The sequence below is a fragment of the Bradysia coprophila genome, unplaced genomic scaffold (assembly GCF_014529535.1).
Source record: "Bradysia coprophila strain Holo2 unplaced genomic scaffold, BU_Bcop_v1 contig_94, whole genome shotgun sequence".
NCBI lineage: Eukaryota > Metazoa > Arthropoda > Insecta > Diptera > Sciaridae > Bradysia > Bradysia coprophila.
In genome coordinates, this window is record NW_023504022.1 from 1,280,448 (window position 1) to 1,297,507 (window position 17,060).

A 17,060-nucleotide genomic window follows, 5' to 3' on the forward strand; every position below is an offset into this window, starting at 1 on the left:
TTTGTTTAAGTTGCGATTATGTTTGCTTCTGTGGATGACAGTCGGTTGTTTTCGGCCTGTCAAAATTCGTTTTTACCGTGCGATGGAAGAAACCTATAATGTGTAGATCAAAAATTGACATTTAAGGTTCGAATCAAAATCATTTGATAGGAAATTTGAGATCACATTACCAATGGAAATATTGTTCGTGTGAAGTGAAAGAAGACCGATTTGCCGACAGCGTCAATCATTGACGGTCCTGTGAAGTAGTGCTCAAATCCACAATCTATACCGTAGCCTTAATTTCGGTTGCGGGTATCACTACTAACTCTAGCGACCTTCTTGACGCACCACTATAAATCAAATTCAACATTGATATGTCGTAAACATCATATCATTGGTAATACCACAGAGGTAGACTACCTAGAGGAATTATGACTCGAAATTCATTGAAAAATTATATCACACACACCACTAAAATGAAAACGTCAACCTTAGTATTCTTTTGACATTTTGAGTCACTTTACTTTTGACATAAAGAGTCCCTCTTACTGTCTGTACACCAGGCGTCCCACTTGTCCGAAATGTCCGAAATTTTACACATTTGTCCGAAATTGTCCGAAATGTCCGAAATGTCCGAAATATTCTTCAAGAGCTGACCAGAATTAGATATATAAACCTATAAAAGTCTCATTTTCAAAAAAATTGCCTGCGGCGCGCTTCACAGAATTTTTAATTGAACTTTCAGTCTATCAATACTTTGTCCCTTAATTTTTATTCACTTGACTGTAAGTCATATGGGTCTTTATGGCAGAAAATACCGGAAAATGTATCGCGATCACTATAATTGAAAATTATGTGGAAATATGACGTTAAATATGAAACGTTAAATGTGTAATATTTTTTTAACTTGAGTAAATCTAAATCGATTTTCAAAAACGATTTGTTCGAAGGAGAACTGAATTCCTCAGGTCAAGTTTTTAAATGGGCGTTATCAGCTCAATGGTCTGGGAGTAGTTCTCGAAAAACCGATATGCTCATTGTTTCTTTTCCTATGGAACACGATAACTAACTCAGCTAATTCAGCTAATTTTCTAGACCTGGTTTTCATTCAAAGAAGCATTTTCTCAAAAAAAAAATTTTTCCTGTTTTTCTGATTATGGTACTCGGGGGCATAATGTTACAATTCTTCCTTCGAGTGAAAATCAATAAATCAATATTAAAATAATAATATAACGAGTGAGCACATATTTGCTGACTCTAATATCTTTTTTAAGCATTTTTTCAGTAAAGTCGACATTAAAAAATTTCGAATAGAAGGGAGAATATGATCGAATTTTTGAAGTAATAGTAGGAAAAGTAGACAAAAATTCCAACAGGTTGAATGGAAACTAATTACAAGATTCGCTTGTGGCGCATCGAAATTCTGGAAAAAGAATCAAAACTTTAACCTTGCTCGTGATCATTATTTCTTCCATCCTTCGATGAAATACATGCAAATGATGTAGGTCGACGAAGGAAGTGTATTGACTAAAAACCACATATTTGAGGAAATTATTCTATGCGAGGAAAATGTATTTCTCAGCATTTGTCCAAAATTTGAGGAACGTATTCAACCTGGTTTTATTTAAACATACAGTCTCGCTAGGTTGAAATACGACATGTTTCTGATTAGGGAGTTGTGGTTTGTAATTGAATTCACAAGAATTTCGTTTGACAAATGAATATCTGGATTTCTGTTTTCTGAATTTTTATACTTAAATACCAAATCTAGATTTTCGTTTGTTAGACGAAATTTATATGGGATCTATTACAAATCCTTACCTCAGAAACATGTCAGATCAGCGACTGTATTCAGCCTTTCACCTTTCCGGTGAGATGCATTAGTTAACCTACATCTTTAACACTATCTTTTCGTGAAGGTTTCAAGTCCTCTATTCAGGTTTATGATCAGTACAGCTACAGGTCATGTCAAAGTATACTTTAAAAAAAATCTCATCTCATATAAAGCCTTAGAATTTGTTGGTGGAATGGACTTAAATGACTTACAGACTTTTTCTAATGCGTAACTTTAGTGGAAATTAGAAAAAAAATGTCCGAAATTTTTGCAGAAAATGTCCGAAATTTTTATGAATTGTCCGAAATGTCCGAATTTCGGACAAGGCAAAATTTAGTGGGACGCCTGCTGTACACGAAGCTGTCACACACACATTTAAATATATGATTTCTCATTTTAATTTGTCAGTTTGTTCTATTGAGAGGGCCCTTGATAGAAAGAGCAGCGCCGGGTTTTTTTACGTTACGATTTAGCAACGGACTAAATGCAACGGTAGACCTCACCCACAGCGCGAGGCTATTAGACTGAAAACATTGAAATGATTTTTGAAAAGACTTGAATGAACAAAATAACAGAGCTGAAATGCCTACAAAGAGGTACTGAAAGGAGCTGAAATGCCTATAAATTTAAGCTACTTAAGCTGAAATGCCTACAAATAAACTCTTAAGAATTCAGAGTCAAAACGTTTAAATAAAAATAAAAAATAAAAAGTTAAACAGGTAAACAAGAATTCACAGGTAAAATGTCTACAAATTCAAAGGCAAAACATCTACAAATTCAAAGGCAAAATATCTACAAATCCAAATGCAGAATTAGATAGAAAGGGCAGCGCCGGGTTTTTTTACGTTACGATTTAGCAACGGACTAAATGCAACAGTAGAACTCACCCACAGCGCGAGGCTATTAGACTAAATTTTTTTTTTTAAATCTTTGAAGACTCGAAAAATCAAATTAACACAGCTGAAATGCCTACAAATTTAAGGTACTAAAAGGGTTGCGTAATGCCTACAAATCCAAGAAGCTGAAATGCCTATAAATTTAAGCAACTTTAAGCTGAAATGCCTACAAATAAACTCTTAAGAATTCACAGTCAAAACGTTTAAATAAAAATGAAAACAAAAAGTGAAACAGGTAAACAAGAACTCACAGGTAAAATGTCTACAAATTCAAAGGCAAAATGTCTACAAATCCAAAGGCAGAATTTCTACAAATCGACAGAGCCAACAGTTAAAATTCTTACAAATTCAAAAACCAACATCAGAGCAAGAAAGCTCTTCCCTTACCCTCATGGATCACGGGTGAGGTCTACTGTTGCATTTAGTCCGTTGCTAAATCGTAACGTAAAAAAACCTGGCGCTGCCCTTTCTATCTGTTATAAACCTTACTGAGACTATTTGCTAAACATTAGGCGCCCATGTAGGTTCCTTTTTACAGCAGTGGAGGTTTTTAGTGTTTATTGATTTCCAAACGTCCTGGCTAAGGACGCAACGATTTGATCTACACGGGATCTTCGATCAACAGTATAAGGAGCTAGTTGAATTCAAGACGTCATATTCATATGTACGATCAATTCTCAATTGGGTGGTTGATGGCAATGAAATTACTGAGCTGCATTTCTTTTGGTTCAAAATTGGATTGATCGGAGGTGCATCAAGAAAATGAATTGTCATGTTGTCAGTAGCAACGCAGTTCCGTCGTTTTTGGTGGTCGATCAGTGCTCATCCTGGCGTTTCCCAACTTTTTTATAATTGTTGTTCAGCTGTGGTGTTGTTTATGAAAACTCATCTGAACGTTTGCTGTGAGAGTGGATATTTAATGAAGCGGTTCCTGTGTATGGCTGTGAAGCAGTTGACGAAGAATGAATTGAGATGACTGACCTATGGCATGTGTGTGCGTGAGCTTAATTTATTGTTTTGTCTGAATTTGTGATTTTTGCTTGAATGTTTGTTTTCGCTGCGTTTTTTGGGTTGATTTTCTGAGCAGTTCTCCCAAGTATTTCCGAACTTTCCATCAGTAGATGGCAATTTTTAGTGAGTTTGTCAGCAACTCGTTCAACGTTGCAAACTCACGGCTGTCTTGGGAAGGGATCAGTGGAAACAACTGATGATGGCTGGATCACGCTAGCCTCAGACCGCCACTGAATCCCGAGGTCGAAACAGCGTCTTGGCTTCATTACTTTCACTTTACGTGATCCATGAGGGTAAGGGAAGAGCTTTCTTGCTCTGTTAGTTTTTGAATTTGTAAGAATTTTAACTGTTGGCTCTTTCGATTTGTAGAAATTCTGCCTTTGGATTTGTAGACATTTTGCCTTTGAATTTGTAGATGTTTTGCCTTTGAATTTGTAGACATTTTACCTGTGAGTTCTTGTTTCACTTTTTGTTTTCATTTTTATTTAAACTGAATTCTTAAGAGTTTATTTGTAGGCATTTCAGCTTAGGTAGCTTAAATTTATAGGCATTTCAGCTTCTTAAATTTGTAGGCATTTCAGTTCCTTTCAGTACCTCTTTGTAGGCATTTCAGCTCTGTTATTTTGTTCATTCAAGTCTTTTCAAATATCATTTCAATGTTTTTAGTCTAATAGCCTCGCGCTGTGGGTGAGGTCTACTGTTGCATTTAGTCCGTTGCTAAATCGTAACGTAAAAAACCCGGCGCTGGCCTTTCTATCGGGTAATACTTGTGGATTGAATAAAAAAGGTTGGTAATAAACGACCGATAAATTAATTCAATACTGCAGAGAAAAAATAATAAACTACAGATAAATAACTAGGCCCACCATTTTGGGCGAGTCAGGTCCCTTGACTGACAATTTTATTAATATATTTCTAATCAATTTTTAAAGTTTTCTGTTTGATTGTTTTTAATGCCATTCCAAACATTTGAATAACGATTCAAAAATTGGTTTTTCATAAAATTTTAAACATTTTTTATGACATGGCGTGAAATCTGCTACTTTTGCCCGTGATAGCTGACTATCACCCTGAGAGCCAACTATCACCGTGATAGCCAACTATCACCGTGATAGCCAACTATCACCGTGATAGCCAACTATCACCGTGATAGCCAACTATCACCGTGATAGCCAACTATCACCGTGATGGCCAACTATCACCGTGATAGCCAACTATCACCGTGATAGCCAACTATCACCGTGATAGCCAACTATCATGGATATAACTAACCGACAAAATCAAAATTCATCAAAGTAATCTTTTTAGATTGATTGAATTTCCAACAGTGTAAAATGCCGTTTGTTCTGGAAAGGGATTCTTTTGAATTTCGACTGACTGAAATCGGCGCTATTTTTTCCGGGACTTTTTTATTATATGCCTAGTTTGGCCTTGGTGCCTATGCCCCAAAACCAGTCTCAGATATTTTTGATCTTCTATATACCTGGCTGGTTGTTAGTGGCCAAAAGTCGAAAAATTGGGATTCGTAGTCCGGATTTCATTTCCGTAAGGTGGCGAGGACACGGGCTTGTATGGATTCGTTGGAAAGCTGATGTCGAGTACTACCGGGGCAAATATTACCTTCTAAAAATTTGATGATAAACGGCCGAAAATATGACCTCCGGAAAATTTCTCAAAATCTAGGCAACTTCGGTGAACTTTGATGAGAGCTGTGACCTGACTAATGCAATTATTTGATTAAATTATTACTTATTATGAATGTGAAGAACCCGGAGGTCCCGGAAAAAATAGCCCCGATTTCGGTCAGTCGAAATTCAAAAGAATCCCTCGGAATAATTTCCAGATCCTTAATCCCACATAGCCCATCTTCGAACGTAACCTCAGGAATTGAATTCTGCGTCGAATAATGAACAAAAATTAGTAATTGGTTGATAACTACTCAAGTTATTGTGTTTACAAGTAAAATATTGGGACACACAACCTGTGGGACAAGCATTTTAGGGTATTTTCTGGCATAAGACCCTGACTTACAGTCAAGGGAATAATAAAATACCGATAGAAATGAGATACATGTCAATGGCACCTCCACCATTTATGGCTGAGTATTTCTGAGTCTGTGAAATTTTATTAGCGTGTTGTTTTGTAATTATTGTTATTAGACGATGCGAGAGAAAAAAAAACTCCTAAGTTACCGACACCGTTCCGGCGCCCGGCTCGCAGTGCGGACGGATCGCCCGGCGTGTTAAAATGCTTGTTATGTACAATGCAAATTGGCATTCATTTCGTAAAAATTTGAATCGTGTAGGGATGAACTAAACTCCTTTACGTTACATTTCGTAAAAGGATGAATTCCCTATTAACCAACAAAGCGCCTTTACGGCCTCAATCTCAATTCGAACAAAATCTTGAGTTGTGCTAAGGACAACTATCGGTATTTTATTATTTTTTATCGGTACTACCTTTATCACTTATTTTTTATTGAATTTTTCTATCAGTCGAATATAATATCCCAATAAAAAACGAGGGTTACTGTTATACTGTATTTTGATTCGAAATGTCAAGTAAACTGGCATTCTTCCGATACTCGATACACGAAATGTTCTTAATATCGCTAATACTAAAAGTATATGTGATTCCGTTGGAGACCGAAGTACCTGGCGAATTTTACTTTTCAACCTTTTATCCTTATATGACAGCAGAAAACTAGCAGAGCAAAACTCACAATTACTAACATTTAGTAGTACAAAATGAGGGTCACTGGAATCCTGATCATGAGATCAAAAAGTTTGCACGTTGTGAGTCAACAATTACATAAGAATTTATTAGATCTACCTAATACTTTTCTATCATTTTTTTTTCGTTCGACATGTGCCTAAAAAACATTTAGCATCGAGTTGCATGTAGCGTTTTTCTCAGAAAAGCCAACGAAAGTTTTACTTTTCGTCACTGAGTTGAGAAAAAAGATTTTTTATGTTTTATCGTTAAAAGTGTCGTGTGTCTTCTTGGCCGCATTGGTCTTCTTCAGAGATTCCAGTTCATCTTGTGTTGCTTCCACATGTTTTCTTGGTAAGAACCAAAACTTCTATAGATAATTATAAAATTTTCTTATTCTCAATTTTAAAATTTAAGAATTCTGAGAGTACCTGATCCTTGCCGAACTTTTTCGCTTCGTTTAACGTATTTGGCAGTTTACGGTAAAGTGTTTCAGGCAAAAACATTGCAGCAAAGAAACCGATGAGCCCCAAAGCACCTGAAAACTTGTTTTCATCATTTTGCGTTCTAAAAAAAATTTGTCTGAGAGGGATTCTTTTGAAAAACAGCCAACCGAAATCGGACGTATTTTCAAGTGGAATTTTTTATATGTGCCTGGTAAGGTAATCGACACTAGAAGCCAAAACCAGTTTCAAAAAAATTCTCACACTAACCACACAAGCTTCGAAGAATTTTTTTGAAACTGGTTTTGGCTTCTAGGGTCGAATACCTTACTAGGCACATATAAAAATTCCACTGGAAAGTGCGTCCGATTTCGGTCTTCTATTTTCCAAAACAATCCCCCTGAATAGAGAGAAGATGTATTATTATACAATCTATTCGCAAGAAGATTTGAAGACTTTCCTAAAAGTCCTAAAATCCTAAAAAATTTACTAGGCACAAATGTAATCCGTAAATGTTGGTAGCATTCGTCCTATATTTAATTATAACCGACAAATGTAATGAAACAACGAAGATCGTTGAATGAAACTATGTTTGATTCGAACATATTTTGTATGAACAATGCACTTCAAGCATGAGTGGTACTCTAAATAGGGTACTGAAACTTGACAGTGTGTTACACAACTGCAAAACACTGTAAATAATCATTTCATACAAAATAGAGTGTTCCATTTCGGAGATGGTTCAAGTTTGTCCCACGGCATCTTCATATAAAAAATACCGAAAGTGAACACGTAACTCATTTTTTGTATGATGTCCCACGGCATAAAAGTGAACTATATCCGAAATGGAACGCCCTATAGTACTCTATTTGACAGCTGTCGACTATAATCATGCCCACACGTTAGTGAGCGGGCGTGACGCAAGTCCACTACCAAAAGAGTTTTACCGTGTTTTTTCTTGAATGAGTTAGTAATCACCCAATGAGCTGTTGGATTTTTCCATTTTTCTGTTACTTTCCAATAAGAAAAGTCGATGTAGTTCAGTTTCGATTACACCCTCAGCGATATCAGTTATTTTGTAAGTAAGATAAAGGAGTTGCGTCACATTTACCCTTTAAGGGTTTTTTGACTGATGACTTTCGCATGCGTTGGGATGAAAAATTGTACCACATTTTTCACAGAGCAAAAATTTGTTCGATACACTGTCCAGTTTCAATGCTCTATTTAAAGTACCACCAATGCTTGAAGTGCGTTGATTCAGCTCAGATTTAACTTTTTTTTTGAATCATAAAATGAAATTTGATAATATCTATCTACCAATCAGTGAAATTTTGAACAGGCATAATTTCCGTTAATTAAATTAAACGGTAGAAGTAATAAACTTAAAGCTTAAAAACTCATATTGCACATTCGCATGTAGCCGAGCGAAATTGCCAAAACAGATATGCAAATATTTACTACAATAATCCGTTGTAGCGATAATTAACCTGCACATAAAAAGAATAAAAGCAAAAACATTTGATAACATACCCAGCACGATGAATGGATACCTTACATCGTACTCCGTTCCAAGATACACGATGTACGGTCCAAAAACCGATAAACTATTTGCTGCAATAGCTCCTGCAGCAATGCCAGACTGACGCAAGCACGTAGGATAAACTTCCATCGATTGTAAATTGATGGCAAAAAATATGACACTCGTACAGAATTTGATGGCGATGACAAGGCATGTCATTAGATTCTCCAAATTCGGATCGTGCGCAATCAGTGCCACCGGAATGCATATTAAGAATATGAATAACATAGCAATTGCGTTCGAATATCGACGACCAATTTTATCTGCCAGATATCGGCCGATAATGAACGCTGCCACAACGAATTAATTGTTTAGATTAAATTTACAAAAGGTTTTTTGTGCAATCACTATTTGATTACTTACATGGCAGCTCAATAGCGCTCTGATAAAGAAAGCTTAAGAATGGATTACCACCCATTCTCGTTGAGATCAACATCAATACAAAGTAGGTAATTGAAGCGTTGCTCCAGCATATGATTAGCATGATTGTGTTCTTAGCCAATCGCCAGTGCGTAAACAGTGACAGAATCCCATATACATCATCCGACTCCTCGTTCGGCAGTAATTCTCTGACCATTTTTTCGGTAACGATCACATCTTTCCCATTTATTTTAGCTATTCGATTCAGTTCTTTAGCGCATCTACCCAGATGTCCTTTCGTTGCCAGCCATCGCGGCGACTCAATCATATATTTGTTCCACAACGCAAACAGTCCGATCGGTAAGGTTGTAAGCATTAAAAACCATACCCAATCACGTACCGCCCAAAAAATTAACGGCATTATGCTTAAGCCTAACGTCCACCCGATGCATTGGAACATGGCGATTTTGCCTCTGTCCTCTTCCTTGGATATTTCCATTGCAATAATCAACGGACTCAGAAAAATGAGCATACTCGTCATCATGGAAATGAATGAAGCAGCCGCATAAAGAAAATAAATAGATGCTGTTATGGATGACATGACACGTCCGGCGATAATGATGACAGCACTTAAGTAGAACACTGGTCTTCGTCCAATTCTGAAATTGAGATTATTGTTGTGTAGCGTTCAACACCGAATGAATAATTGACACACCGATCATCGGAAGAGGTCAAAGAGTCGAGATCATTAATTTTGGTAATCGTATGACTCTTGATTTACACAGCAATGTAAAGTTAACGAAAAGTTTGTCATAAAATGTGAAACTTTCATTTTCTACTTATTTTCTTTGATTGATTCATTTCAAAAGAGAAAATTTAGCAGCAAATGCAATAGGACAATGCGAAAATAACGGAACACAAAAGAAATTTTTCTAAGTCAGCAGTTACTATAGTGCGTGTGTGTTAACGTGGCATGTTATCAATCGTCCATGACATCTATCGGGGGACTCAGCAAACCATCTTCTAATCAGTTTTTGCAACGCACTTCAAGCATGAGTGGTACTCTAAATAAGGCACTGAAACTGGACAGTGTATATCGAACAGTTATCGGACAAATTTTGACACTGTAAGAAAATTCGGACACTTTTTAGCCCCGTACGAAGTACAAAGGGGCTTATATGATTACGATGCCGTGCGTAATTGATGGAATTCGAAGCAGACGGTAAGGGCAAAGTGTTTGCCTATGTTCATAAATGACGAATCTGCAATAAAAATTTTGTCTGTCCGTCTGTCCGTCTGTCCGTCTGTCACGTCGATATCTTGAGTAAATCAAATCCGATTTCAAAAATTTTTTTTTCCCTGAAAGATAGTCGAAATAGTGAGGCTAAGTTCGAAGATGGGCATATTCGGGTCGGCCCTTCGTGAGTTAGGGCCACCTAAGTGATTTAAGGTCTTTTGGTGATATTTATGGCAAAATAAACGATGGAAATGTAAATGACACGGTATTGTCAATACCAATCCAGGAAAAAAAAGTTTTTTAAAATCGGGTGAGTGGACCGTGAGTTAGGGCCTTAGAAGTGAAATGCTACTAGGGCCCTATGTGTATTTTACATAGAACTCGAGTAAATTTTATTCGTTTTTCGTAATTTTTGTTTGATTTGGAAGGTAATCGAATGCCGAATAGAATGTTGTTGAAAAAAAATTAAATTTGGGTCCTTGGCCTAAGGCCGCTACTAGGGCCCTATGTGTATTTCACATATAACTCGAGTATATTTCATCCGTTTTTCGTAATTTTTGTTTCATTTGGAAGGTAATCAAAGGCCGAATAGAATGTTGTTGAAAAAAAAATTAAATTTGGGTCCTTGGACTAGGGCCACTACTAGGGCCCTATGTGTATTTTACATATAACTCGAGCAAATTTCATCCATTTTTCGTAATTTTTGTTTCATTTGGGAGGTAATCAAAGGCCGAATAGATTGTAGTTGAAAAAAAAAATTAAATTTGGGTCCTCGGACTGAGGTCGATACTAGGGCCCTATGTGTATTTCACATATAACTCGAGTATATTTCATCCGTTTTTCGTAATTTTTGTTTCATTTGGGAGGTAATCAAAGGCCGAATAGAATGTAGTTGAAAAAAAAATTAAATTTGGGTCCTCGGACTGAGGCCGATACTAGGGCCCTATGTGTATTTTACATATAACTCGAGCAAATTTCATCCGTTTTTCGTAATTTTTGTTTCATTTGGAAGGTAATCAAAGGCCGAATAGAATGTAGTTGAAAAAAATTTTAAATTTGGGTCCTCGGACTGAGGCCGATACTAGGCCCTTCAAAAAAATAAAATTTTAGGGCGATTTGAAATTTTTGTTTCATTTGAAAGGAACGTCGTACGGGGCTTCGTAATTGCGCTATGCGCAATTTGTAAGATGTACATATTACATAATAATTTTACTTTAACTACATTAACCGGCGCAATAGGCTTACGGTCAAAGTAGGGTGACAGACGCACTAGGGTCACGTACGCAATAGATATACGGGTTTGTACGGGGCTCAGTCGCAGCAAACGCTCCGACTGTTCTGATGGCTCGTTTCATACAAAGTAGTACTCTATTTGGTAGCTGTCATGTCATGTCATTTCATTGTCATGCAATCAGGTATAGCATCTGAACCAAGCACTAGAACAGATTTTTTAACGGAAATTAAGCCTCTTTAATATGATCTGCCACAAAATAAACAACATTTTTTGAACAAGTGTAATGATATTTATATTCGTTCTCAAATATTTCATCAAAAAAGACAAGTGTTCTAGTTCTAAAGCATATTTTGTTAATAATCTTTTTAGCCATTCATCGCTGATGATGTAATAATAAAATTACATAACCGCTTTTTCGTCGCATTTAGATCGATAAATTGAGTAACTTTCAATCAGTAATTTCTCATTGCCACGATCAAGAAACGTACCAATTCTTTTGGTTAACAAAAATTTAATGAGAGCCCTCCAAAGTGGCACAAATTTAAAATTTTTAGTTCACTTTAAAACGTAGGTCATTCAAACAGATTTATAGAAATAAAAAACCAAAATACTGTCAACAACTACTAGAGCATGTGTGTCCAAAATATAGTACACCGGCAACTCTGATCATTTATAATGACAACATAGTAGGGTTGCATACGCAGGCCTCTCTTGGAAAATCTGTTCTACTGCTTGGTTCAGATGCTATGAATCAGGTTATTTTCATGATGTTAAGCACACAAAACTGTCAACTTTTACACATACAAAATTAACTACATCAACATGGGGACTTGCTTGTCGCCATACTATAATAAAGAATACTGATTTGACCAACTCTCACTTAAAATTCACCTGTTAAATATTTAATACACTTACGCATCCCCCAACTGACCGAAGATGAAAGTACCGACAACTTCACCGGCTCGATGCCACACAAATACATTTGTTTGATAAAGCGCTTTGTCACAGATCCAGTCCTGATCAGACACTGTTGTACGCGCATACCATGTTTTATCGTAGTCGTAGCCGTGTACACATGCTGCAAAAGTAATAATAAAAAAAAACATCTCAAACTTTCGTTCGGCCTGATGGTTTATAGATCGAGCGAACGAAAAAATTTGGAGGAAAATATATTGATTTTCTGTAGTTTTTTAAGCTTTCGCTCAGTTCGAATCAACTCACCAATCGTATCGTTTTGAGTAAATTTCCACTCATTGATCGGTAGGTGTTCAAATAGTGTAGTATTGAACATTTTGCAACCACTCCGGCTGAACGCTCCTCGATTATCTGGTTCACTGCGTTCATCGAAATTATTTATTTATTGATCACTCACTCACAAATTCGAAATATACCCACTTCGGAATTGTCAAATTGAGCCACTCGTCGACCGTCAAGTTGTAGTTCTCTCTTCCCGGTACACGGCATGTATGTTCGGGTTCATTGAGAACCAATACGCAATTCATGAAGCTCATAGATGCAAAGGCGACCAGTGCCACGTTGTAGAAATGATTATAAAAACGCTGAAATTTGCCATCATTTCCCACCAGGTCCATAACGCGATCAAAGCCTCCATCTTCACTTTCTCCTGGCATTTTTACACCAAAGATGCAGACGAGATACGCTTGATCTTACACTTAATTTGTTAAATGTGTTTCTGTGCAACCGAAACGAAATAGCAGAAGAAACAAAATTTAATTGAATGTTAACCTGAATGTAGTCCAATTGTATTATTGTGTGGAAGGAAGGAACCAATTAGTTTACAACGAACCAGAAAGAAATTCAAGGTTGCACTATGTCCAAGTATCAGATTATGACTATCACAGAGTTGTTTATAAGTTTTGTCTAAAGAGCCACTTGAAAAATTTGCTCAAATCGAATTGGCAATGAATAAATAGTTGGGGTTTTCCAAGCCATTTCTTCTTTTCTAATCTGTCTAGTCTAGTTGGTGTATATCAGGTAAATCTTCTAGACTGTATCTATTTGTAATCTTTCGGAACACAATCTTCTATGCTCTCTAAATATTTTTTTGCGATAATATCGTCTCCAACGAAATTCTAACGTAGTGAATCTGGTGCAAAATTTAAGAACTAATGAACAAGTAAGAAAATATAGAAATGTTTTCAAATTCGTTTCGAATGGCACTAGAAGTCTTACATTTTGTATGACAGTTTTGCATTTTACATATACTGTTGATAGCCTACATTAAATGGTTATTGATAGTCGAAGTCGACTATAATTTTATCTCTTCAGAAAATTTATTTCTTTCGAAGTTATGTAAACTATAATCAAACGCAATTAAATATTACCACCTGATTAAAGTTACTTAACAACCACGAAGCACCGTCAATCACATTCTGTGTGCTAATTTTTGCCTTTAAGGTATACTGTTTAAATTGAACAATCGAACGAACACCGTTAGCACACATTAATTAGAGCAACTTTTCCTGTACCGAATAAAATAGATAATAACACTTTTCCTTAAAACTTTTTCCTCTGGGTTCGTCTACGAAGACTGGTTGGGTTGTACAGAAAATGTTTGTTCGGAAAAAAATCCACGTGAAGAGAGAACAATAAACATTTACGTCAAGGAAGATCGTTCTTGGGTCGGTTGCTTTAATATAAGGTCCCTGACCATGATTTGCGGACGAAAAACCTGACCATGATTTGCTTATGTAAATTTACATGTAAAACAAATTATACCGCAAATTACGATTTTTTTAGACTTTGATTTGCGGTATAATTTGTATGACGTTTTAGAATACCTCCAAATATCGGTGTCTATGGAATTTCATATGAAATGCGGCAAATCTCGGTCCAATTGAAATATTAAACTTAGATTATTTTTTGATTAATTACGAAGCCAAATGTCCAATCTTCAAAATAAAGTTAGCTATTACTTCTGGATATCAAAGGATTTCAAGAAAATGACGTACAAAGTTAAAAATGGTCGCAATTCACGCCGTGGGTTTGCCTAAAATTTGAATTTCAAGTGAACGAGTCTCCATTTTCTATGTACACTATTTGCCTCATTACTAGTTCTACTTGTTTCTTATGACGGTTAAGTTAGCCCAAAAGTTTTCTCAAAATATTGGCGATATCGCTAACCTCGAACGATTTTGCGCTATGAGATAAGTTAGCGCTACTTCGTAGCACTAAATCAATTTTGAGAAATATTCAGGCATTCGGTATTTTGAGAAAACTTTCTGAGAAATCTTCCATACAGTCGTATCGGATTTTGAGAAAACTTTCTGAGAAATCTTCTGTACGGTCGTATCGGATTTTGAGAAAACTTTCTGAGAAATCTTCCATACGGTCGTATCGGATTTTGAGAAATCTCCTGTACTGTCGTATCGGATTTTGAGAAAACTTTCTGAGAAATCTCCTGTACGGTCGTATCGGATTTTGAGAAAACTTTCTGAGAAATCTCGTGTATGCCAATTCCCAAACGACTGTAGATATTCCTAAATTTTGTAGATTTCTCAGAATCCCATACGACCGTACAGGAGATTTTTCAGAAAGTTTTCTCAGAATCCCATACGACCGTACAGGAGATTTCTCAGAAAGTTTTCTCAAAATCCGATACGACCGTACAGGAGATTTCTCAGAATCCCATACGACCGTATGGAAGATTTCTCAGAAAGTTTTCTCAAAATCCGATACGACCGTATGGAAGATTTCTCAGAAAGTTTTCTCGAAATCCTATACGACCGTACAGAAGATTTCTCAGAAAGTTTTCTCAAAATCCGATACGACCGTATGGAAGATTTCTCAGAAAGTTTTCTCGAAATCCTATACGACCGTACAGAAGATTTCTCAGAAAGTTTTCTCGAAATCCTATACGACCGTACAGAAGATTTCTCAGAAAGTTTTCTCAAAATCCGATACGACCGTATGGAAGATTTCTCAGAAAGTTTTCTCGAAATCCTATACGACCGTACAGAAGATTTCTCAGAAAGTTTTCTCAAAATCCGATACGACTGTATGGAAGATTTCTCAGAAAGTTTTCTCAAAATACCGAATGCCTGAATATTTCTCAAAATTGATTTAGTGCTACGAAGTAGCGCTTACTTATCTCATAGCGCAAAATCGTTCGAGGTTAGCAATTCACGCCGTAAGTGCGCTTCAAAATTTGAATTTTGTGCGAATCAATGGAATTAGAATTGCAAAAGGCATGTAATTAAAGTGATAGCTATTTAATAAGAAATGATCACAAGAAAATAGGAAATGATCACTAGAAAAAGAGAAATGATCACAATTTTTTTATTATAGCAATAAAAATAGAATTTGATCACCAAAAAATAAGAATTTGATCACTAAATATATGCAATTTTACCACTAACATATGATCGTCTCGAAATAAGAAATGATCTACAATTATACGAATTTGATTACAAAAAATAAAGAAATGATCGTGCAAAATAAAAAATTTGATTGCAAGAAATAAGGATATGCTATCTATTATTCTGTTTGATTATTAGACGATGCAAGAGAGAAAAAAATTAACACCTAAGTTACCAACACCGTTCCGGCGCCCGGCTCGCATTGCGGCCCTCCGCTTCGCTACGGGGCAATGGGCCGGATCGCTCGGCGTGTTAAAACGCTTTTTATGTGCAATGAATTACACAGACTAATTATTAGACGATGCGAGAGAGAAAAAATTAACTCCTAAGTTACCAACACCGTTCCGGCGCCCGGCTCGCATTGCGGCCCTCCGCTTCGCTCCGGGGCAATGGGCCGGATCGCTCGGCGTGTTAAAACGCTTTTTATGTGTATTCGTTCGGACTTTTAGTGATCAAATTCTTTACTTTTAGTGATCAAATTCTTTATTTTTAGTGATCAAATTCTTTATTTTTAGTGATCACATTTGATTTAGCGGGTGGTAGGTACTACTTGTGATCACTTCTTATTTTAGGTTGATAGAATCTTATTTCGTAGTGTTATATTTGAAAAACTGGTTGTGATCACATTCTTATTTTCCTGCAATCATTTTAATTTTCAAGTGATCAATTCTTATTTTAGATTTATCGCTTTTATTTCTTCCCATTGCAAAATCAATTCCAACGCACTCTGCTATGAAAATATCGTGAATATACAACGCTGTGTTTGATTTCGGTTCGACACTTTAATTTTGAAATTTCAGCTGGATTACGGCGTCAACATGGAACTATTTTAACACATTTTTTTCACAGTTTTCAACCTGTTTTTTTTTTTTAAAGATTTACACATGTTTCCTTTCAATAAAATGGAGTTACCAGCGGACTCAGCAGAAGGGTAACGCAAATGAAACTTTCATCATTTCCGAAATAGAAAGCCCTACCAAATCGTAAATAAGATCGGAAAATAGCAAGGTAAACGTATGCTATACTTTTCGATCCGTTGCTAACGTCGACTATTATACTGGTTTAAGATAGCAACGTATCTTAAACCAGTATAATAGTAAGTAATTTGTGATTTGCGGTGATATATTGAGTACTAAGATAACACACAGCTTTCAACTTTGTTCTCTATGTTACTGCCTGTGTACTTAAGTAGCATAAAACATTATGACAAGACGATTTAAGTGTGTAACACCAATTTGAGGTATAATTTGAGAGATTTTCGTTTAATTGTTTAATAACGAACTAAATTTCGTTATAGTTACTTCTTGATGACTGTTTGGTTAACACAAGTTTGTACGGAGGAGATCAACGATTTTTCTTCTTGATTTATCACTAACAGTCTCAGTAGCATACT

The 17,060-nt window shown here is 36.2% G+C and overlaps 1 protein-coding gene across 4 annotated transcripts; it reads right to left on the reverse strand.

The window, feature by feature from the left end:
• Window positions 1-6,523: 6,523 nt before the first annotated feature.
• On the reverse strand, window positions 6,524-17,060 carry LOC119084811 (carcinine transporter-like). Of its 4 annotated transcripts, none has more exons than XM_037194882.1 (8): window positions 16,969-17,060; window positions 12,684-12,981; window positions 12,510-12,622; window positions 12,204-12,366; window positions 8,821-9,476; window positions 8,409-8,747; window positions 6,867-6,973; window positions 6,524-6,805 (listed from the first exon to the last, which is right to left on the reverse strand). In XM_037194882.1, the coding sequence occupies exons 2-8, from the start codon at window positions 12,917-12,919 to the stop codon at window positions 6,692-6,694; spliced, it is 1,728 nt and encodes a 575-aa protein (XP_037050777.1). In that variant the 5' UTR covers window positions 12,920-12,981; window positions 16,969-17,060; the 3' UTR covers window positions 6,524-6,691. The 4 variants fall into 4 exon arrangements, with proteins under 4 accessions (XP_037050777.1, XP_037050776.1, XP_037050778.1 ...); XM_037194881.1 differs by lacking the exon at window positions 16,969-17,060 and adding an exon at window positions 16,821-16,944; XM_037194883.1 differs by lacking the exon at window positions 16,969-17,060 and adding an exon at window positions 16,693-16,707.

Bases quoted from the DNA above. Each gene is read 5' to 3' on its own strand.
- LOC119084811 (XM_037194882.1), bottom strand. From the start codon at position 12,919: ATGCCAGGAGAAAGTGAAGATGGAGGCTTTGATCGCGTTATGGACCTG. The intron at 12,623-12,683 runs GTGGGTATATTT...CGATGAACGCAG, and splicing joins CTCAATTTGACAATTCCGAA to TGAACCAGATAATCGAGGAG. The intron at 12,367-12,509 runs GTGAGTTGATTC...TTACTTTTGCAG, and splicing joins TACTCAAAACGATACGATTG to CATGTGTACACGGCTACGAC.